Source organism: Melanerpes formicivorus, unplaced genomic scaffold (genome assembly GCF_026170545.1).
Source record: "Melanerpes formicivorus ecotype bairdi unplaced genomic scaffold, bMelFor1.0.p_v2 SCAF_98, whole genome shotgun sequence".
In the NCBI taxonomy this organism is placed as follows: domain Eukaryota; kingdom Metazoa; phylum Chordata; class Aves; order Piciformes; family Picidae; genus Melanerpes; species Melanerpes formicivorus.
Window position 1 is genome coordinate 1,627,168 of NW_027142450.1, and position 24,175 is coordinate 1,651,342.

The 24,175-nt window shown below is 40.8% G+C and overlaps 2 protein-coding genes across 2 annotated transcripts; both read right to left on the reverse strand.

The window, feature by feature from the left end:
- Positions 1-3,404: 3,404 nt before the first annotated feature.
- LOC137455428 (beta-microseminoprotein J1-like) lies at positions 3,405-14,169 on the reverse strand. The gene is made up of 7 exons (XM_068166213.1): positions 13,699-14,169; positions 11,830-12,984; positions 11,123-11,226; positions 7,245-7,861; positions 5,830-5,926; positions 4,599-4,704; positions 3,405-3,884 (listed from the first exon to the last, which is right to left on the reverse strand). The coding sequence occupies exons 4-7, from the start codon at positions 7,245-7,247 to the stop codon at positions 3,755-3,757; spliced, it is 336 nt and encodes a 111-aa protein (XP_068022314.1). The 5' UTR covers positions 7,248-7,861; positions 11,123-11,226; positions 11,830-12,984; positions 13,699-14,169; the 3' UTR covers positions 3,405-3,754.
- A 95-nt stretch (positions 14,170-14,264) lies between these two features.
- LOC137455427 (beta-microseminoprotein-like) lies at positions 14,265-16,273 on the reverse strand. The gene is made up of 3 exons (XM_068166212.1): positions 16,135-16,273; positions 15,537-15,639; positions 14,265-14,871 (listed from the first exon to the last, which is right to left on the reverse strand). Exons 1-3 carry the CDS (start codon positions 16,256-16,258, stop codon positions 14,742-14,744), a joined length of 357 nt encoding a protein of 118 aa, XP_068022313.1. The 5' UTR covers positions 16,259-16,273; the 3' UTR covers positions 14,265-14,741.
- Between the last annotated feature and the right edge of the window lie 7,902 nt (positions 16,274-24,175).

Here is a 24,175-nt window from a genome sequence, read left to right on the forward strand (position 1 = left end):
AAACTACTCAGTCCCATCCATGATATGTCCGTGGATATGGACTAAACATATAGACATTTCTAAAGTGTCACGTTCTTAAACTTCACAAGAGCCAACAGACATTAAGCTCAAGTCTCATCTCAAGCAGGATCTGGGGTTTTGCGTTCCGTGTAGCTCTGGCTTGCCCATCCGCACCTTCCCTCACAGGAGCGCTGTAACAGAACTAGGATGCCATCTAGTGACGAGAGAATTTATAGGGGGGGGGGGGGGGGAAAGAGCAAACCAAATAAAAAACCTCAGCAACAGAAAGTTCAGGAGCTGTCATATCTGTTCATGAAAAGGTTATACTGATGTAGCTGGGATATAGTTACATCAATCTGCTCAATCAGACTTCTGATACTTCCCACTAGGCTGTCTGAAAACCTTAGGTTTGTTTCCTAAAATTCTTGGCTGGTAGTGTGCACCATGCATGGAATACTACATGTCACTCTACATTTCCAATACAATTTTGGTCATTCTAACTTTTAGACCTTGTCTTACTGAAGAGAGATCAAAGACTTCCCCTCTCTAAAGGAGATACTTGGAAGTAAGTGAAATAAGATGTTAATGAGGAATATTGGATCCCCAAAAGTAATTGTATCCTAAAGATACAGTCTTGAGTCCAGTCATGTAGCCAAACCAAATGCTGATCTTTTGGGTGTTATGCTTGCAAATGCCCCTGCCAGGATTCACAATAAAGTTACAGATTTGATCTCTTATCTATCCTGTTTGTACAATTTGATATTAACATTAGAGTATAATGGCCTATGGTTTGAATGAATTTCAAAGAAGTATAGAATCATTTCTGTTGGAAAAGTTTTAAGTGATAACCGCTGTTTAATAGGAAAACTTCCATCAAATTTTCATGTGTTCTGATCTTTGGTTTGAAAAGACTTCGTAGTTTTTTAGTAAGCCAAGCTCTAGATTTTGGTTTTATGGTAAGAACATAGTTCCAGTACTCAAAAGACTTGCCTTGAAAAGAGGGCTGGGTATCTGAAACTGCTCCCCTTTCCAGAAGGAGACCTGTGTGAGACCAGATGGACAGAGGGAATCTAGTGGAGAAGAAAGAACACAACTGCTTCTGCTTTGTTTGGGCTGTGTTGTCTCCCAAGGTTCTGCAGTCTCTTGAGGTTTTACTGTGTTGGGATAATTGAGGAAACTCTTGTTTGATTCCACTACGTGGAGCTAGTGGTGTTACTATCTAAAGCTTTGAGGGTGGAGGGATGTATTCATTCTACAGAGCTGGAATCGTGTGTGTTGAAGGAGTGAAATACAAGGCAAAACATCACTTAGAAAAAGTGGCATGACCAAAGCAGATCTCTGTGTGCTCTGTCTCTGCTCTCTTAATTTTGAGGATTTTGTTATCCGCCCACAGCTAGACTTCTTGCTACAGAAGTGAGCCAACTCTCTGCTGAGCTTCTGGTGTTCCAAAACTCAGTGCAGTAGGTAACATCACCTGTTTCCATGTTGAAACTTGGAGCAGGCAAAATGAGCAGACTGTTCCCTGAAGGCTTTTTGGATTAGACATTAAATTAATCTTACCTACTTCTGCATAGCAGACAGAGAAGATTCACACATAATAACAACTTGGCAGATGGAGAAAGCTGCAGTACTGGAGCCTGTCACTGAAGAGAGACCTAGGGACCGTCGCCAAATTCCTGCTCTGTCCACCTGAGTACAGCCTGGTGTTCTCATCAGCTTTCCCAAAGTCCTGGCTTGCCTGTGATTTTATAAGTGGGATGAAGCTATTTTATGGATTAGCCTTTTCCATTTTCTGAATTCTCTAAATTGTACTAAAGTTGCCCTTAAGCATTCTGGCACAATTCAGGGCTGAATAGAATCATAGAATCATAGAATCAACAAGGTTGGAAAAGACCTCAAAGTTCATCAAGTCCAACCTGTCACCACAGACCTCATGACTACTAAACCATGTCACCAAGTGCCATGTCCAGTCCCCTCTTGAACATCTCCAGGGATGGTGACTCTACCCACCTCCCTGGGCAGCCCATTCCAATGGCTAATAACTCTCTGTGAAGAGTTTTCTCCTCACCTCGAGCCTAAACTTCCCCTGCTGCAGCTTGAGACTGTGTCCTCTTGTTCTGGTGCTGGTTGCCTGGGAGAAGAGACCAACCCGCTCCTGGTTACAACCACCCTTCAGGTAGTTGTAAACAGCAATAAGGTCTCCCCTGAACCTCCTATTCTCCAGGCTAAACAATGCCAGCTCCTTCAGCCTCCGTAAATAATCTAATAAGTTTTATACTTAATTCTGGGGTGGGGTTTTCTGGAAAATTAAAGATAACTATATTTTTGTAATTCCCACCTTGTTAATTCAACACAAATCAAATCAAGGCCAGCCCAGATCAGTCTTTCCATCTATCCACAATACTGCCCATTGGACAATTGCATAACTTGAATTTCTTAAGAGTTAATCTTATAAAGGATCTTTTCTTCTACCCCAGATTGACGACTGCATCTGCTGTGCTTTTGGTGCAACAGAAGTACAGTGCTGGGTTAGACTGGGTGGCTTTTGCAAATTGCAGGTTGGACAGGCTCCAGAAAAGCATACAGGAGAAAATATCATCATGTAACACACTATTCTAGAAAGAGTGTTCAGAAATATATTTAGGTTGGAGGTGTTCTAGAAGGAGACTTGATAGGGTCCTTGGTTGCATGGTTTAGTTGATTAGGTGGTGTTGGATGATGGGTTGGACACGATGATCTTGAAGGTCTCTTCCAACCTGGTCTGGTCTGGTCTGGTCTGGTCTATTCTATTCTATTCTATTCTATTCTATTCTATTCTATTCTAACCTGGGGACTTTTAGTCTGAGAAAAGACTGAGAGAATTTAATAAATGTTTATAAATACATAAGGCCTGGGTGTCAAGAAGGAAAGGACACTTGTCCCCTGTGATAGGTTACAATGGATGTAAACTACAGTACAGGAAGCTCCACCTCAATATGAGGAAGAACTTTTTTACTGTAAGGGTCATGGAGCATTGGAATAGGCTCCCCAGAAAGGTTGTGGTGTCTCCATCTCTGGAGACTTTCAAGGCCTGTTTGGATGTGTTCCTGTGTGACCTGTGCTAGATTCTATGGTCGTGCTCTGGCAGAGGGGTTGGACTTGATGATATCCAGAGGTCCCTTCTACCCTCTAAAATCCTGTGATCCTGTGGCACTAAATAAGAAAATAAGATAACTTCTTTCTCCTGTTTGGTTATTTGGGATTTTTTTGTTAGTGGTTTTGGGTTTTGTGTTTGGTGTTGTTTGTTGTGTTTTGGAGTTGTTTGGGGTTTTTTTTTTGTGTGTATGTTTTTTTTTGTTTCTTTGTTTGTTTTTTTAATGTCAGCTCTGTAGGTTTCCATTCTTAAAGAAAAACACCAAATGAACTTCTGATGCTTCATCTGATTTTATTTTAAGATACAGCTGTACACAGGTAACATTCTGTTCAGTGAAATGTGACTAGAGAATAATTAAAATTAGAGCTACTGAGGATGCTTGAAAATGTCAGCTTTAATTTCTTATCTCAGGGCAAGCATAAGTCTGTTCTTTCTTCCTGGGGAAGCAGAAGGCAAAGAAACCAAGGAAGTCTTTTGTGAGTAGATATTGTGTATTAGATTTTATGAGTGAGCTTCACTCAACAGCTCTGTTTTTCAGTGATTTTGAGTTTGTGAACCCTTAAAACAAGAACAAGCAACAACAAAAAATGAAATCTCCTCCAAATTCAGAGGCCTTCTACGTTAGCCCACCCACTCATAGACTGGGCACTCTTTTGAGTGATCATTTTTCTCCAGTACTTTATACGTGCAGGTCACTTCATCGAAAATTCTTACACACTTCTCTTCATCATAGCCAACTGGTGTTGCATAGCTATCATTGGGAAAAAACAGACACAAGGGGATCAGACCAAGAAGTACACAGCTTCCATTTCAGATGTTATCTACACATTCAATATGAAAGGGCTATACCAAGAAGGTACTCAGGAGCAGAAAAGAGAGCGCACACAAAGCTCCCAGCTCAAATGTTACTTAGCCTGCTTCTTAAGCAGGATGAGAGGAGACTTGTAGTTTACTGATCTGTCTTACACCAAATGAACGTCTGTTGTGTTTATTTGCTACTCTTACATCATTGCCCTTTCTCTTCAACCACACTGTGGAACAGGAATTGCATGACTGGTTGGGTGTCATTACAAGAAAAATTGCAGGCAGGCCAATGTATCTTGAGCTGCCCCAGCCAATGTATCTTGAGGTGCCCCTCAGAGAAAAGGGAGGCTACTAGTGCCTTTGGGGAGATCTGAAGTAGAATCACTAGAAATTTAACTACATGTTCTGTCTTGAATTGGTATCTTTACTGAAATTTTACCCCCAAGAAGAATTAATTTTTTTTTTCAAAATTAAAAATAATTTGTCAAACATGAGATATATTTGTCAGAGGTGGTGGTGTTGGGTTGGCCATAACTTTGTGATACAAAGCAAGTGAGAAGAAGGGTCAGTTGTTTATTGGGAAACTCTGTGTGAAGGGAAGTGGTTTGCACTGTGTCATAGCAGTGGAGCAAATACCCTGCTGCTGCTGCACAGAACTCACCTAGTGCAGCACTGAATTGCATCCCTGGAACAGTAGCAATCCATGCAGTCATCTGTCCTCCATTTGGATTCAAATTGATGCAGGTTTCCTTTTGAGTCAAGGCAGCCTAAAAACGTAATGTGCTAGCAACCTTCAGTGTCAGACCTATTACTCCAACAATGCTACTGCATATACAAAATGGGTGAAATCTATGTTGGCATGGAGGTTCCCCACTAGAGCACACCTGCTACTATTCTATTGCATGGAGAAAGGCACCCTGGATCACTCTCTTTACTGTGGTTCACATCAGCATTGGGTTTCCTAGAGTAGCTCATCCTTAACCACAGGAGTAGAAGCATCCTCCAAAGAGAAAACTAGACACAGACACCATTAGAATTAAGAAAAGGATTTGACTTCCCCCTTCATGAACACCAACTTGTGTTGACTCCTCATTTAGAGCAAGACTAAATCTGCACAGGAAACTTTCCCAATCCATAGCTGCAGGAAGAAAGCATGTGCTGGACAAAAAGTTCCTGTCCAACAAGTCAATGAATAGACTTCCTAAATAAGTTGTCTGGAAAGCAGGATTATGAGGACTGGACAAGACAAAGCAGAGGATTTTGGGGTTCTAGGTTGTGTGCCTATAAATATTTTCTGTTTCTTTGGCAATGCCATTTTATTTTTCTAGTAGTAGCACTGCCTTTCCTAGAAAAAGCTCTGTTTCAGGACATTCTTTTTTTTTGCATACTGGCACACATCAGCTCTTCTTGTGTCCAGATAATTGCATGTCTCTGTTTTGAGGATTTATTTCCCTGCAGCTCCATTCATCTCTAGACTGATAGACCACCTGTGTTCTAGAAGACCAGTCTCAAACTCAAAGGGAACAGCCATTCTGTTCTTAAGAACTTGCCTTGGGATAGGGAAGCAATTAATGAGTAAGTGGATCAGTGTGCTGAACACTTACAAATCTGTTTCCTGCTTTATACTAAGTATACACATACAGAAAGGCCATTCTCCTCCCCTCTCTGTACTTATAAATAAGCTGCCACAGTGAAAACATGAATTATTACTTCATGTAGTAGTAAGCCTATGCTACTTCCCTGAGCAACATTAATTTGTCATTTGGCCTGTGTGATGCTTGTCATATAAACTCTTCTTTTTTACAAATTCCCTGCTCTCTATATCCCATTCCCACACCACATACACACACCCCTCCTTCCCCTCCCTCCCCAGTTTCTTAATGGTTTCTCACCATCAGATGTCCCTGGCTTCATTGGTTGGATGAAGCAAGAAGCATTGGACACTGGCAAGCTAACAGCAAGGACAAGAAGACAGGCCAAGATGGTTTTCTGAACAAAAAAACAGAGTTCATATGAATCCTTAACTAACCATTAAGATGTCTTGATAGTAAATGCTACTATAATAAACAGGAAAGTACATTGTGGTTTCAAATCAAAATCTAGTTGTCTTTTGCAGTTTAGGCACTTGAACACAGAATCAGGAATACTGAACAATTTAGATGAAGCAGAAGCAGAGTATCATATGGAAGTGGGGGGAGAGGGAATCCATGTTTCCAAGTTGTTAAAATCAGGCATTGTCTGGTCCAGGACTGGTAGACACAGACACTGTGAAAGGGGTGTGTCCTACTTATTTCCCTTCCTTGTTCATTTTTCTTGTCCTTATTTCTCTAAAGAGTTGGTCACTGACTGTCTCTGCAACTAACCTCAATGTAGTTGTAAAAACTTCTTCACTGGAATCTGAAGCACACGCTGCACATTTCATCCTAATAATGCAGGATTTGGAACAAGCTGAAGAATTAAGTTGAAGTTGAACATTCAAAATTTGAGGAGGAGGTTGAACAAATGACTTGCAGATGTCTGTTCCAACCTAGATAATCCTATATCCTACAACCTTTGTCAGCAGTTTTTTTCTGAAAGATCAGCTTAAATTACTCAGTATCTTATCCTTTGATATTAGTTTGAAATGTTTGAAGGACTTTCATTGGGGATATGAAGGAAGTAAGTGCTAAAACCCTAGGATGGAATTAGCTGTAGTGAATTTAATATCTTGGTAAGAGAGGAAAGGTAGACCAGGCATAACCAATGAGATGTATACAGACAGTCATGTTGGTATATATGTGTTTGTTTTGGACAGAGTAGAACAGGTGACTTATAAAATGAAGTCACAACTGAGAAGAGGAAAATTATTTTGCAGAAGAGAGATTAAACCCCATGGAACTGTCACAGAGCTGCAAGTAAAACTCAAGATAACTTTTTTCTTTTAGTTTAATTAAATGTTCAGGTATTATTCAGACTTTCCACAAAAATGAAGACCAGTTCTAGGTTGAGACAAAACAGAGATGGTTTTTTTCCGCCAGGAAAGAGATTATTTCCAAACATTACATGTAAGTCAAAACAGGTTATAAAGCACAGCCTTAGCTGGAGTCCTATTAGATGTCTCCTGCCATATGCACACTGATTTATTTTACCCAAAGTTTCTAGCTGCCTGTGTCTACCTGACTGACTTTTGTTCTTAAAGCACAGAATTTATACTTTCTCCAAGTTGTTTAGATCTCTAAGTACTGAGATAAATCCAACAAAACATTGTTTAAAAAGTATAGCAACATACCATGGCACATCTTGTAAAGTACAGGATGCAAAAACTCACCATTTTTACAGAATTGAGGCTTCCAGTAAAGAGACAGCCTGTAGGAAATTCATCTTCTTGGACCACTTATAAAGAGAGGGAATTTATGATATCAGTCCTTGAGCAAACTTAACATGCATGAATAAGTCCAATGAGGTTTGTGCAAAATGATCTCATGGGGTGGATATCATTAAAGTAGGCTAGTTATACAAAGGTTTGGTTCTAAAGAACACTGAAGAAATAGGTGTGGCTTTTGTGTAATACTGGATTTGGAAGGCAGTTATGGGAGGTACTCTGAACGGAATTTCAAGCCTGAAAGGAATATTTAGCACTCATCCTGAGAAATATATTTAAGGGTTTGTGATTCTTGCAACAAAATTTGCACACTTTGTTGGAATTATCCAGGTAGTAAACAGACATTTGGCATTCTTGTCCATTAACTGATGAAAGAAGGCTCTTGTGTAGGAATGGTGTTTGGAAGCCGTGGAGAGTAGCTGGCATCTCTAGGCCCTCAGAAAAGAGTCCAAGATAAACATTTTCTTCCCTGATCTGTTTTCCATCACGTAGAAGAACCATAGTCTCAGGTTTGTCGTCCTGACATGCGCAGACTCTGCAGGAAAGGGACCATTTCTCCATGCCTATGATCATTAAGGAAGAAAATATACAATACCTATAATTTATTTTTTTTTACAATGAACCTGGAACTTTTCTATTAAAGAGAGAAAAAAAGCCACAGTAGAATAACAAAGTGATACACTCTGATGCTTGGCCAAAGCTGCCTTTTCTCTTGGTTGCAGTGAAGAAGGGGAGAGTTCACATTCTCCTTTCTGATGCCCCTATCTTATGCTTCTGGCCTAATTGATTTGCTTCTGTCAGATGGTTAAAGATGGGCCCATGGCTTCTCTTTGTAACCTCTGTGTGCTGAGAAGTACCTATTTCACCTCAGCTGACAATACTGCAGGAAGTCCCCAAAGGTAATCTGGAGCAAACCATGATAGTTTGGAAGAAAAGGACCATCAAATTGCATTGTCTTAATACTGTTAACATTACTGAGCTATCGAGCTTTCTCTTTTGCTTCTAGGACACTGTATTTTTCTTGACAGGCACTCTGCTGCAGTTCTTGTGTGTGAACAGAAGTCACAGACACATAGCAATTTGTGATGCTGATATACTGGAGTGAAATTCATGGAATTCATTACAGCCAAAACCCAGCCAACTTGCTGGTTTGGTTCTGAATGACAGAGAATGTATTTGTTACTCAGCTCCAGAAAAAGAAAAATAAACCCACAAAACCAAACCAAACAAAACGACAACAACAAAACACAATCAAAAACATCCAAGCAATGTGTGTTTTTTTCTCTCAATCTTTCAGACAAGCAGTGACCACCCAGCTGTTCCCATTGCAGATTTCTCCCTGCTTTCTAGGTGCAATCTGTGCCATGTGGAGAGAAGTTCTTGCAAGTAGCTGTCTTTGCAATGCAGCAGTGAGCAATGTGTCTAAGCCTGGATAGTGTCTAGGGATGGTGAAGAAGCTCTTTGTGTGATCTGTGAACTCAGGATACCCTAACAACACACCATGATGATGAAACTACCCAGAGCAGCAAATTCTATGTAGGTAGTCCATTCCATATTGATTATTATAGGAAATTTCTGGTCCATTGTATGTTGAGTTTCTTCTTCAGGTTGTTCCTATACAGGGCTGATAGGTGCCTTGCTTGTGTGGGAAACAGTTTCTTCAACAGACAGCACTCCGTTGAAATCTCATGTTGTCTTTCCAACTGATTTATTTCTTAGTAAACACTTTCTAAGTGTATCAATGTTCTGTGCAATTTAGTGCCTTCTTTCACTTTATGCTGACGAACAGACTACCCTGTTTATTACTAAGGTGGGGAGAAAACTTGAAGACTCTCATGAAGATTTACTTCGCTATTTTATTTATTCTTCAGGAGGAATTTCTGGTCACATCTCACCATTGACTGCAGGGATACTGAGAGTAATGTAAGATTATCAGCCTTGGTTTTTCTGTATCCTTTTGGTGTTAGACAATCAAGAGAGAGAAAACCAGATTGATTTCAGAGCAGTAATGTTATTAAAAAACAAACCAAACAAAAGTAAACTATGTAGTATCTATCTATTATTCTATCAGCAAATTAAATCTGGAAGAAATTCATTAGAATGAAAGCAGTCCAGGAAACATTTTTCTTAGCCCAGCATTTCAGTACTATTCTCACATTCTTGACAGGGGTCAGTTTTCTACAAGAAAAAGTGCAGGAGTCCTTGTAGAAGATAAGCTCACATGTCCAGTCATTAAAATCAGTAGGTTGACTACCACTGCTATTGAGAGAGGGAAGCAAGAATAAGCCTGAGGCATATGAGCTCATAGATCATATGTAAGCACAGTTTTACAAAGAAATTTGTCTTGACCTTAAACCAACAATGTTATGTATAATGTATGCTTGTTTTACAACTGTTAAACATAGCCTACCACCTTTGCATGTGAGAAAGAACAATCAAACAGCACTAAAACACATGATGCACTATTGACACAAAAACGTTGAAGATGTGGTAGAAGGAAGTTTTATCTGGGTTGGAACATTTTTATTAACTCTGAGGTTGATATGCTCACAAACCTCAAAGCCTCCACCTCTGTAGCTTTAGTAGTACTGAGGAAGATGGTGCACAGATACTACAGCAGCAAGGACAGAAGTCCAGAGCTGGAAAAACAAAATAGATAAAGAATGACAGAGCTAGCAAAAAAAGAGATCTCCAGTTTGAGGGAAATGCAATATTTCCTGCACTTCTTTCAATTTAGGCCACTGTTATGGGTTTAAGAATTGGGATGTCTTAACCACGGAGTTGAAAGTTCTCCAAGTCCTAGTGAGGTGCAGGGAGATGGACACTGGAAAACATAATCTTTTGTTATTTTATTCCATAAGCCTGCAACCCCCTTATAACTGGACATCACAGGCTGTTGTGTCCCTTTCCTCTCTCTTCTCCCTCTCAGTGTGCCAAGGTGCTTCTCTCTTGCAATGCAGGGTGAGGTTTGCAGCCTTCTGTGGCCTTGGTGAGGCTAATTTTTAGCTACACCATTTTGGGCCTGGTTGGTGTGCGGGCACGGCATTAGACACCTGGGGTTTTGGCCTGCATGGGGAGGGAGGTCTTAGAAGATGTTGGCCTCTCCCAGGCAACCCGTGACAGAACAAGAAGACACAGTCTCAAGCTGCATAGGGGAAAGTTTAGGCTTGGTCTTAGAAAGTTCTTCACAGAAAGAGTGATTTTGCCACTGGAATGGGCTGCCCAGGGAGGTGGTGGGGTCAACGTCCCTGGAGGCGTTTAAGACAAGACTGGACGAGGCACTTGGTGCCGTGGGCTAGTTGATCAGATAGGGTTGGGTGATTGGTTGGGTTTGACGATCTTGGAGGTCTCTTCCAACCTGGCTGATACTATGATAGTGAGGTTTTGGCAAGCCCAGGATGGATAACTGGTCCAAGTGTATTTTGTGTACTTTGGATGGTTTTGTACTGTTGTATATAGTTGTGAACAGTACTTGCATCTAAATTTTCAATTCTTTCCAATTCTGTGCAGAGCATTTTCCTTTGGGGATGGATAAAAGAGCTTCTGCCCACTCTCTAAAACTAAGACAGCCACATGGTACCACAAAGATTTTAGAACTCTTCAACGAATGAGAAGATGACAGGAAGGTTTATTCCAGGAATGAACAAAGCACAGAGATTTCAAACATAACTTGTTATCCTGACACTGCTGCTGATTAAGCAAATGAAGATTGCCATTCTACGGAAAACTAAAGACTTTTTGTTAAAGGTGTGAGTTAAGGATTTAGCTATGGGAAGGGTGGCTGGTAGGAGTATTGCTGGTACCTATGGATTTGTGGAACTTACGTGGTGCAATAGTGGATTCCACTGTTTTCACACTGGCTTTGGAAGCACACCTTTTGTCCTCCAGATCATGCCAAATTTATGCAGTTTTCCATCTTTTACATGACCTGCATATGCACACAACAAAAGGGGGCTTAACTTCAGTACTATATTGTCAGTTACTTAGTTCAGCATTCTCTGGGCTATTTTGGGGGGGAAAGCTCAGTTAATTCTCTGTGTGTCCCACCTTCATTGTATTTCAGCTCTATTAAACAAGCACAAGCATTGTTTACATATTCTAAACTTGTTAGCCATTGATTCCATGACGATAAAATGGATATTAGTGCTGCATAGAGTCGGAACAGACTGTGGTGGAGAGGGCAGCCACGGAATGTTTCAAATAAACCCACTGTTGGCTCTTGGGATCTTTTCTCTCTTCTTCTTCTCTGCTGCTTTTGACTATATTGTATAAAATCCCCCTTCCTCACATTTCTTGTCCTGCATGCTTCCTGCCTGCTCCTGATGGGCAGCAGCTAGAACAAACACCAAGACAGCTCTTGTGGCTCTAATCTCTGGCCGGTTTGATCAGAATTGCACCTGTGCTGTTTAGTTCATAACAACAGCATGCATTGCATAGTGGTGTCAAGAAGGAAGCCTAAGAAACTGCTGTGAAAACCCCATGATATCCTGACTACTTCTTGAAAGTATTGTGGTAGTTACTGAGAGCATACCTGTGCTAGGAGAATTACTTTCTCCCTTGTGAAAGCAAACAGGAATCACAGCACCTGAAAGCACAGAACATTTAACACCCTCGTTTGTTTTTTTTTTTTCCTCCCACAAAACGACAGCTACCATTATATATTTTTATTCCTTCAAATGTTACAGAGATTGCAGTTCAAATGCACATGTGGTATTGCCATGTTTCTCTGATCACATACATGTCAACTGATTGACTCCAAGTGTTATGAAATGTTAAGAATCTGAAATTTGTGTTGTTTCTAAGGAGCCCTTCTCTGGCCTGTCTGGTGTTTCCTGCATAGGTGAATGTAAGTTAATATTCAATAGCTTACCAAGCAAATCAAACACAAACATATTTCAAGTTTGGAGGTTGATATTTCTGAGAAAGTTACTGAAGTTCCGCTAGTAATCCACTAGCTGTGAAGGATGAAAAACTGAACTGGTACCTTTGTTTCTGCTCTATGCATTTCCCTCATCTTTGGGGTTGCACAAATAACAAGAAGGATTCCAAATTGAGGATGTGTGATATACATTCCTACTTTTCTGGAGCTGGATGATCTCATGGATGCAAAATTAAAAATCCCCAAAGAATTACCTGTGGCAATGCTGTTAATTTTCCCTCTCAATAGACAGGTGTTTCAGTTTATAGCAAGAGAAATGCTAAGCTTGATGTGTGTACTTCTCAGTGGCTTGGACAAAAAATAATCCATGAGGAACCTCCAAGTCTATTTCATGATCCATGAAAGTATTTCTTTTTAAAGCTAGGATTTAAAAGAGATATAAACTCCAATGTTTCTCAAGAAACAGTTCTGCAAGCTTTTTAGTTATGAAGACTTTGGATCTCCATGCTTAAAATATTATTTCCCTTAAGAAGCTCTTTGCTCTGTAAGTGGGAACAGCCCTTCAGGTACCAGTTGAGGCTGTGTTCTGTGTAACTGTGACATGAGCTGGCATTAAAGAGGAAAGCTGTTCAGGACAAGTTTCAGAACTGTTCCTCTCCTTCAGAATACAAAAACTCTGGAGAAAACTTACCTTGGGGCCTTAAGCAGCATGAGAGCATTCATTTCCAGATGCTGCTTAGAGGAATGACATGATTAAACCAATGAATGGAAGTCGTATTTTTTTAAAGGCATGTGCAGATGTTTATCCTGGAAAAAACAGAATTAATTCTAATTCTGGCCCCTCACACTTCTTTTTTTCCATCTTTTCAGGAACCAACTGTGCAGAAACAGAATTTTTGACTAATACCTAGGCTACAGTGCAGAGAACTTTAAAAGGTAAGGTATGTAATACCAGTGCTTGCAATATGCTTGGATTTTTTTTTTCCCAAAAGGAGGTATCCTAAGTAAAACCATAAGAAAGTTTAAAACAACATTCATAGCCAAAATACCAAAACCAAAGCCAGGTAAAACATACCACATTAAACCCTACTGATTTCCCTGTTGGCTTTCAGAGTTTGAGAGGGTTCATCTTGAGAAGCAACTGCCCATGCTGAATAAATAAATATAGGCTGAAAATTTATTTGGGGCTAAGTGAGGATTCCTGTCCTGAGAATGCTGCAAGTGAGACTTGTCATGATTGTGGAGCATTGTTAAACAATCCATTTGTCCTCGAAGGTGTTTCTTTCCAATCCATATAACAGTTAACTACAGGTTTATGGTTGGTTTTTTTTTAATCCTCAATTCAGCAGCAAAGAGGCCACACAGAAGCAGCAATTTATAGGGTATGGCTGCCTGGTCTCCTGTAAGTGGCTAGATTTAGGATAGTTTCCAGCTGAGAGATTTGCTTTGAAGGCTCTCACTGGCTGGAGTTCTCTCCCTAAGGAATGTGAGGAATTTTTATATTGAAAAGAGAGAAGATACCTCTAGGTCTGCTGCCACGAAGAAGCATGTCTCCAGGAGCTGATCTAGATCTTTTCAGCCTGGGCAAGAACCACTAAGGTAGCACAATGTGCATAGACTTTCTGGAGTGGGACTTGGAGGAGCACATCTGGCAGCAGATCAGAGAGGGCAATGGAGAGGAACAGTAACCGCTATGGAGTGATGGCACTGCTGAAAAGAAGAACAAAAAAATCCACTGAAAAACCCACCACCACCACAACAAAAGATAATGATCTTCCATCCTCACTGTTTTATCAGAAGTCATAGGTATTAGCAGCACAGATCTTGCCAAACTGTCAATTCAAGTGTGTCCTCTGTGTTCACAGTAGAAACCATTGCACAGCATGTCCCAAACAGTGCATCCCTTCCAAATTATACTGGATTTTGACATGTGGTGAGCTGAAATGTCTGCTCTAACCCCTGGTTAGAAAAAGAATCTGTGAAATGCAAGAGCAGTTTGTGCTAGGGTACTTGTGCATGGCATGTTGGAGCAGTGAGGTGAATGTATTCCTGTGTTACAGCACTATCAGATCCATCATTCTGAGGCATTTCTGGATGTTTCATCTGGATTTATTGTATTCAAAAAAGCTCAGCGATACCAATGCAAGTAATGAGAGAAATGAGGCATACATGATTATGCATCTTGCAGACTGAATTAGAACAATTAGGAGACTAGAAGTAAGCTGCTGAAGTGATGTCTTTTAAAAGATCTCCCAGCTTCTTTATGATAGCAAAGTATGTGTAGGAAGGGAAATTCATAATGCAGAGAAATTATGCGCCAGGGAAACTTTAGGCTTGAGGTGAGGAGAAAGTTCTTCACAGAGAGAGTTGTTAGCCATTGGAATGTGCTGCCCAGGGAGGTGGTGGAGTCACCATCCCTGGAGGTGTTCAAGAGGGGATTGGACGTGGCACTTGGTGCCATGGTCTAGTCATGAGGTCGGTGGTGACAGGTTGGACTCAATGATCTTTGAGGTCTCTTCTAACCTTGGTGAGGTGATACTGTGAAATATGGAGCCGGTAAATAGTTAGCCCACACGAGAATAGACAAAACACTCTTTCGAGGGGTCACTCTTCTGCACCACGTCATAGTTACAAGTTTTCTTGTTGAAAACAACTTTACAGTTCTCTTTGTCGTAACCAACAGGAGTATGAAAGCTGTCATTGACAATGAGAAAGAAAATGTTAGATTGGAAGCAATAAAAGATTCAATACTTCAGTGGTTCAGTCATAACAGCTTGAACTACCTGTGAGTAAGATACCTCTGAAACTGTGGCTAAGACCAGCCTTGCTAGCTTGAGTGCCACACAGGTACAGCTTCCAGAGCCACAAATGATGCCTTTGAGAAGGTAGGATAAGAGGAAAGAAGGATGTTTGAGATAGGTACTTAAGAGCCCTATTGCTCTTGTATCAGCATATTCACTGGAAAAAACACCTCCAGAAAGGCACTCACATCGCATCATAAGCCCTTTAGGGGAGGTTCACTTAAGTTCCTTGTAGAAGGAAGTCCTTCCTACCTACCCCCACTTTCCCTGCTAAGACTTAACTGCATCATAAGAGGGGTACATAGCAGAATTAAAGGCAAGCACCGACTGTATGTGTCTGGAAGGGCCTGTGTCCAGTCTGTCCCAATGAGCAGAAAGTGAGCTAGGGCAAAAGCAGCCAAGGAGCCAAATGATCATAAGCTGTATGTGGCTTGCCCTAGCTCTGTGACATGGATGAGGAATGGTTATCTTGTGCCTTTAGGAACTCATTTATCCCCAGCAAATGGAAAGCTGGGGTCTTCCTATGGGCAGTGATGTTACCAAGAAGTTCAAACTCACAGTGAGCAGCAATCTGCTCCATTTTGGTTGCAGCTGCAACTGAAGCAATCTTCTGTCCTCTCAATCCGTCCAAAAGGGTATAGTTTTCCACCCAGCAAACAGCCTGCATAAGATAGCACAAAACGAAACATGTTCTTTAAACCTTCACCTAAAGGCTGAAAATTTTAAGTTATTTCAAACTTTCCAAAAATGCTTTTCTTGGATGTAGGAAAGTAGATGTAATTTTCTTCATCAGGTTATTACCCAGAGTATTTTGAGAGTTTGAACTAGTCTCTTCTTCTTCACTTGTTAGAGACAGTTTCAGTGTGACAGACCTGGGATGAAAGAGAGCAACCAAACAGCAAGGTCCTCTGCCTGGCACCAGACTCTTCTCAGAAATGTTCTCAACAACCAGCAACAGCAATAATACTGTTCCAACCATAACCAGTTCAGTGGAAGACTTTGTTTCTCCCTATTTTCGGCAACTTGATGCTGGAATCTTCTATTTTTGCTATTCTGACATCACCTCCCTCCCTTCTATTTTGATCCCTTCCTGGCAGGTCCACATAGAGCCAAGCTACCATAGAACAAACAAGTGAAAAGACATTTCCTGCCTTACCGTTGGTGGCCTGTCCTGGCTTGTAGAGTCGGGAAAAGCAGTATGCATCACCCAGCTTCACCACAATGCCCATTACAACAAGAAAAGCCAGAAAACCCTTCTGTGAAAGAGACACACAGCCCATTGAATTAATATAATCCCATTGTTTTCAGAAGCTAATTCACTGAACCTGAAGCAAAAATTAGAAAAATAACCTTATCTGTACATGAAAATGTTGGGAAAGAACACTCCAAATATTTCACTGCATTGATGATTTTTTTTTCCTTTGGGTGGAAAAAGACAAAATTATTTGGCATAAATGTGTCAGCAGCATTATTCCCTAGAAATCACAGAAAGCTTCAATAGTATTATACACATGAAACCCCTGTCGGACTCTTATCAGTGTTTTGGTTTTTTTGCCTTTGGAGTTATATTTAACTAGTTCTCCAGCCAATCATTGTCTCTATAGCATCCTATTGCTTCACTTTTGGGTACAGCAACTTCTCCAAATTTGGCAGCAGTGTGGAGATCTCAGATCTAATCACATTTCAGTAATCTTTTTTAAGATAGATGGCTGGGTAGAGAAGAGCAATACAAATTAACATGAAAGGATTGCAAAATAAGTAGGCCTTTCTAGGCTAGTATTCTGAATTAAGCTGTTCCTACTTGAAACTGGGGTTTAAAATAGCGAGAGGATGTTTTTAGACAGTCTTGCTGTCCACTTTGGTTTATTTGAAACATGAATGCCAAAAGATGCTGAAAGGTCCTGATGGTGAGCTGAGGGGAATCTCCTCTGTCTGCTGTAGAAAAAAAAAATTGCAATTTTAATCCTCTATGTACTGCTTTCTTACAGGGCTGAGGGATATTTATGGTGGTGTAGTGAAAAGGTGGAGGAGAGTCTATGGAGTGGTCCGAGAAGAATATAATGCTTGATTGCCATTGTGGTTCTGTGATTTGGAGTTCCTGAGGCTTTGGGTTAGAACAGAGCCAGTTGGCTGAGTACTATACCAGAATGAAAGTTAAAAAGACTGAAACCCTTGAACTGTTCTGTGGTGCGTGGCCAAAGAAAATTTTTCTAAGCAATTCTTGTTCCCTGAAGTTGTAGGACGTAACATTGTAGCTCACCTCTGCTGGGGTTCCACATGCATTTGACAGAGATTTGTGGGGCTGTCTGTGCTGTGCATCTTGTGGGCTTTGCGAGCTCAGGGCTTTCCACAGAGGATCTCAACATGCTTGGGATACTGCTTGCTTGAGTTTGGTCATGGGTTTCCCCCAAACTGGTTCAGGTGTTTGCAAGAGCACAGGCCAGTTCTATCAGAGGCCTTACTTACTGTCAACCATATTTTCACAGAAAAGTCTAAAATGCTTCTTTTCCTGTGCTGGACTGTCTTCTCAGAATGTTTTATCCTTTGTTTGCTCCAACGTGTGTCCTTATCTTGCTATTCCTAGAAATGTCACTTGGATGAACTTGGGCATGCCGCTCTCTCCAAAGATCAAAGTTCTGGACCTTCCACTGAATCTAAACAGAATGGGAGGTCTGTGCTGGTTAACTCCTGCCTGAACTGCCTTTATGCTGAAACAAATAAAGGCTTATGCCACCTAAGCAATAGATAGTTATCATTAAAGAGCCTACATATAAGCAGGCTGAGCACAGAGGGTATCGAGCAGGTAAGGAAGCACTGTTAGAAGCAGCATCCTTTCTCAGAAATGGCCAAGATGATTACCCTTACACTGATGCCAAGGGCTCTTAGTTAAACATTCAGAATTCTGTTGTTCTGGGCAGCCTGTGAGCAAGGCACTTTTTGTGCCCCCCTCTTTAGAAAAAGAGGGATGTCACCAGTCATCTTGTAGAACAGAATATTCCAAACTGGATTTCATGGCTTTTGAAATTAAGGGAATTAATGTGGAACAAGATACCAGATAATTAAACTAAGATTTGTCTGAGTGTAGGTATAAACTACTGCCTCTTTTGTAAAACTCACACCAGTCCTGAGATTCCCAGGAAAGGCAGTAATTGATGATGTCTGTACCCTCAGGGCTTACGTGAGCAAAAATCAGAGAACTAGGCCCCTAGGTCTTTATCTATTTAACATTACCTAACTGTTGATTCAAATTCTGCAAACACATTTGTAGGCTTGAAGAGATGAAACAGGACACAACTCAACAGATCAGAAGAGAAATGCAGAAAAAAATTGCAATGTGTATTATTTTTCCATTGTAAAGTGACTATGTTTTTAAACTGTATTTCACATTTATAGGTTCTAAAATATGGTCCTAAATGTTTACAAAATTCTGGATATGTTAACAGACGTTTCTGGAAAACGGATAGTGCAAGTGAAAGATTGAGAGATGTATGTGAACAGTTTTCATACAAAGGATTACAAAACAAAGAACAAAACTGACAGTAACTTTGACAAAGATATCCTACTTTCATTGCATCTTACAGTTGTTTACTAGAATATATCTATAGTCTTGCATCAAGAATAGTGTGGCCAGCAGGAGCAGGGAAGTCATTGTGCCCCTGTACTCTGCTTTGGTTAGGCCACGCTTTGACTACTGTGCCCAGTTCTGGGACCCTCAGTTTAGGAAGGACATCGAGACACTTGAATGTGTCCAGAGAAGGGCAACAAGGCTGGTGAGAGGCCTTGAGTACAAGCCCTATGAGGAGAGGCTGAGGGAGCTGGGATTGTTTAGCCTGGAGAAAAGGAGGCTCAGGGGAGACCTTATTGCTGTCTACAACTACCTGAAGGGTGGTTGTAGCCAGGAGGGAGTTGGTCTCTTCTCTCAAGCAACCAGCACCAGAACAAGAGGACACAGTCTCAAGCTGCACCAGGGGAAATTTAGGCTTGAGGTGAGGAGAAAGTTCTTCACTGATGAGTTGTTCACCATTGAAATGTGCTGCCCAGGGAGATAGTGGAATCACCATCCCTGGAGGTGTTCAAAAGGAGATTGGACGTGGCACTTGGTGCCTTGGTTTAGTAGTTATGAGGTCTTGGGTTTCAGGTTGGACTTGATGATCTTTGAGGTCTTTTCCAACCTTGTTGAGTCTATGATTCTGTGATATCCACATTTAAAAATGTGTAACTAAGGGATTCTCTTAAATATCCTTCTGCAGCTTTAAAGCAAGTATCTATTTGTATCCTCATTTAAAAAAAAAAAATCTAAACCTTTGACTTACCATTGTAGAATGCTCGGCTTTCAGTGATTTCCAGAAGAACTCTGCAAGTGCTTTACATGGAATCTGGGAGCAGATGTTTTATAGTGGTCTTACATTGAGCAATTCAAGTCGGGGAAGGTGGGGAAACTGCTTACTAAAGTCAAATGCAATGATGTTGAAATTTCCAAAGAAATCACTGACATTTTGCCAGGTGGCAGTGAGTGAATGTTTGGTTCTGTAAAGCACTGACCTGGGTAAATGTTGAAGTCAACTTTGTGTGATTAGAAGAAATGCCTTTCTGATTTAAATACGATAATTGTACCATTAAGTGATTTCTCCATTTCTGCTATCAGTGAGCTAGAATATGCTTATAGTAGGGAACTAGGTATTAATATCTTGGGAAGCCTTTGCCAGATTTTGTGTACTGATGTTTAATGCTGTGGCATACACTGTATACTTGACCATTACCAGTATTAAAGCCTCTTAACATTCAGATCTTAGTCAAAGTTGGATGATATGATGTGACTGTTTGAGGCTGTGCCTTTAAGAAAGGGACAGTGCTGGGACACTCTGGCTGAATGTTCTGGAATAATAACAAAAACAATCAGATATTCTAAACGAATTTCATTGGTAGATTGGTAGAATGCAACTTTAAGTTTTGAGTTCAGTTGGAATTTTTCTCAGTTTCTCTCTGTCCTGCTTTTCCAGCCTGTCTGCTTCTGAGCAGCCGGAGTTCTGACCTTGGATAAAGATAAGCACTAATCCTGCATGAGGCCTACTAACTTCCTTAATAGCTGCCTCTTTCTCTCTTTCTAACCCTTTTTGGGAAAAAGGGAGGTAGGGGGAGAGAGTGGGGTGCAGGGAGGGAACCCTCCTCTGTCCAGAGGAGGGAATTTCGTTCCTGTATTCTTTTTTTTCCTTGCTGTATATTTCTGTAGATACATTGTAAATACTGTATATATTGTATATCTAACCTGCCCTTCCACATTGCTTGTAAAATGTAGCATTCCTTCCGCTTCTCCGGCTGAGTTAGCTGTGATTTTTTTTCCTCTTTGTGGGGCAGAGAAAGCTATGCCTTCTCTCTCAACCCACTACATTTTTTAATTGGCGCCCAGAAGTCCAGCCCAGTGGGTGGACACGGGAAATTATGTATTTCCACCATAATCCCTTGCACCACTATAAATTTTACAGTGGGGTCTGGTACTTCCTCTTTCCTTTCCTCTCCGACACCCGGTAACTGGAGGAGAGATCTCCCGGCCATGGGCCTGGTTAGGCCCAAGGCCACGGGGGGACAGGCAGTCTCAGATCTGGCCAGCTGAGACTAGCCTAGCAGTGGGGGGGGAAGGAGGAACCCTGGGGGTTTTGGGTGCACCCTCAGGTGGGGATAGGATCTTTCTGGGACTGTTTTGGGGTCTCTTGTCACTGTGTTTCTAGCCTTCTGCACGCACTCACTGTTCTCTATTTAAACTTTCCAGCACTTTTGCAATCTGTTTGTTTGAGTCGATATTTCTGTGTGTGGTGGGGAGGGGGTCTGCCCCAACCCATTACACATGACAACATTTATTTTTCTCCACAACTGAAATAAGGATTTCCTCTCAAATCAAAGCCTGCTATGGCTTCAGAGTGCATGATCACTTTTACATATGCAAAATACTTTTGCTAGCAGTAATAAATTTCAGAGTGCTAATCAAACACTCTTGCTCCTGCAGCCTCTTTTTAGAGTGAAATAACAAACTGTAGCCCTATCTATGCTTTAAAAAGTAATACTTTGTACAGATTCTGGTGAGCAACTTGAAATTTGTTCCTGTGGGAGATTTACCATCTGACTCCAATATTGCATTTAGAAACTTTGGCCAATTAAAGCCAACAAAAGTTGGCTGTAATGCAAGCTAAATAATTTTGGCTTTTTGCTTTGTTTGTTAGTTTTGGGTTGTTTTTTTTAAGAGTAAATTAAATACAGACTTGTAAATAGTTTGGGATGGTAGAATGAAAGAAAAGTAATTAATTTCCTTCTATGCACTATGCATTTCTGATTATTACCAATAGTCAGTTCAGGTTTTGAATATATCCAAATAATTCAGCAGGAGGGAAAAAAAAACTACCTCCTTAGAAGAAATGCTTAAGTTGAAGTCTGTATAAGTTTGATGATCCTTTAGTAACAAAAACATAATTCCTGAAAAGTTACTATGCATTCAGTTTTACAGATCATGCATCTGAGTTTTTTATTGTTCTGACACAATCACTACATGTTTTAAAATCTTCATTTCATGAAAATCATGTTTATGTCATTGAGAAAATCCTATACATTTCCTTCTCATCCTTTGCTTCCAGCATAGTAGATAATAGTACTTTGTCATCAAAATTTTCCTCTCATCTGTGCTTACAGAGCACTAAGTTATAAGTTAACTTCTCTCAGTGATTTTGGTCTTCAGTATTGTAGCACAGATTTCCTTTCATTCTTGTAACACATTTCTGAGCATTCTCCAAGCTGGCAGTATCTCATTTCAAATCTGAGTACAGAGTAGGGTATGAAAGCTTGTAAGTGTTGTGACAGTGCCAGATACATAATGCCTTTCCTGTTGTCATGGTTTAACCATGGCAAACAACCAAGCATGTCACAAATGCTTGCTCCTTCCTCTCTGGTTCATTGAGGGAGGGAATAGGAAGGATAAAAGTGAGAAAACCCTTGGACTGAGATAAAGACAGCTTAAGAGGTAAAGCAAAAGCTGCACATGCAAACAAATCAAAACAAGGAATTCATTCACTACTTCCCATCAGCAGGCAAGTGTCCAGCCATCTCCAGGAAAGGAGATGTCTCCCCAACTCCTTCTTCCCCCAGCTATATGTGCTGAATATGATGTTATATGATTTGAATTCTCTCTTTGGTCAGCTGGGGACTGCTGTTGACCTCTCCAACTTTTTGTGCACCCTGAGCCTAATTGCTGGCAGAGTGAGGTGAGAAGAAGAAAAGGCCTTGGCTGTGTGTAAGCGCTGCTCTGTAATAAATACCTGTATTATCAACACTATTTTCAGCACAAACCCAATACATAGCCCCATACCAGCAACTGTGAAGATAATTAACTCTATGCCAGCCAAACCAGCACACTGTATATACATTCAGAAACCACATCTGCTGTTTTAAGCACCATATTGTTCTAGACACAAAGCATTCCCTTTCCATCCCTAAATTTTTCTCAGGGGTGCTATTATTCATATAAATTTTATGTTTTACAGAGTTTAAAAGTATTTCCGTTCCCACAAAATCAAAAACTCTCAAAACTATTAAGTTAGCACATTTTATTTCATCATCATGGCCACCAGACTTAGTCATTATTTGTCATATTAAGCATTATTTGCAAACTCTACCAGCAATGATTTTATATTTTCTGACAGATTACTTGATACAGGGATTTCATACAAGTGTAGAGGAACTACAGATGGTGTGCAGCAACCTATGGGTTGGCCCAGTTTTACAGAATGCGATTCTCTTAATCTACTGGGTCCACAGGCTTTGCTATCCCCAGGTCACCCTTGGCTTGACAGGAAATTTTATGCCAGTCCTTTTGTGGGTTTTGATAGAAAGCTCAAAGAAAGACTGTTTATGCTTTCAAAGCATTTGATAGCTGAAACACCTTACTCTGCTGCCAATGAGTCTTGATAAAGATGATGGAGCCCTGATATTTGTGCTGCTGTTTGTCTGGTAGTAGGCTGACAGTCTTTTAAGTGCCTTTGAATATCCTGCTACAGGATATGCAGACTTGAAAACTTAGCCTCTTCCTAAACTTGGATCTGGCTACAGTTGCAGTGAGTTGCCTTTTTAACAAACTTTTTTGGTTTTTTTTTCAAAATTGGGTATTTCCATAGTACTGCACTAGATTTGCTTTCACCAGCTGTCATACATCATGGGGAGAGACAAAATTGCCTGACAATTCTCCCTGTGAAAAGTGTCTTCCTTGTGACCAGCTCATTTTTGATCATTTTCATTATTCCTATGAAGTTTATAGCTGGGCTGTGAAAGTGCAACAGTATTGAAGGTCTGTGTTTTCTGAACTCAGGACTTCTAGAAAGCATGAAACATTTTGAAGGTTTTATTGGTAGGAATGCTGCTAAGGATTTCACACCTAGATCTTTATTAATTTCCTAGCTGAATGTTGCTAAACATGTCTGACTGCCTCACAGCATAGGAAAGACATGAACCTGCCTGAGTGGCTTCAGAAAAGGGACAGAAAGATAAGCAGAGTTGGAAGACCTTCCTTATGAGGACAGGCTCAGAGACTTGGGGCTGTTTAGCCTACAAAGGGGAAAGTTCTGTGGAGACTTTATAGCAGCCTTCCAGTGCTTAAAGGGAGCCTACAGGAAAGGTGGGGAGGGACACATTATTAGGGAGTGTAGTGACAGGATGAGGAATTTTTAAACTGGAGTGTAGTGACAGGATGAGGAATTTTTAAACTGAAGGTAGATTTAGGTTAGACATAAGGAAGAAACTCTTTACTGAGGGTGGCAAGACACTGGACCAGGTTAGACAAAGAATTTGGAGATGCCCTGAAAGTGTTGAAGACCAGGTTGGATGGGGCTTTGAGCACTAACTTAATGAAAGGTGTTCCTGCCCATGGCAGGGGAATTGGAACTAGATGATCTTTAAAGTCCCTTCCAACTCAGACTATTCCACTGTTTCCAGCTTTGGGGGCCCAAATATAAGTGAGACATGGACCTGTTGAAAAGCAGGTCCAGAGAAGGGCCACAAAGATGATCAGTGGGCTGGAGAACATCTCCTATTAAGATAGGCTGAAAGAACTGGGGTTGTTCAGCCTGGAAAGGAGAAGACTGGGGAGATCTTATAACTGTATTTCAATATCTGACGGGGACCTACAGGAAGGCCAGAGAAAGACTGTTTAGAAGGATTTC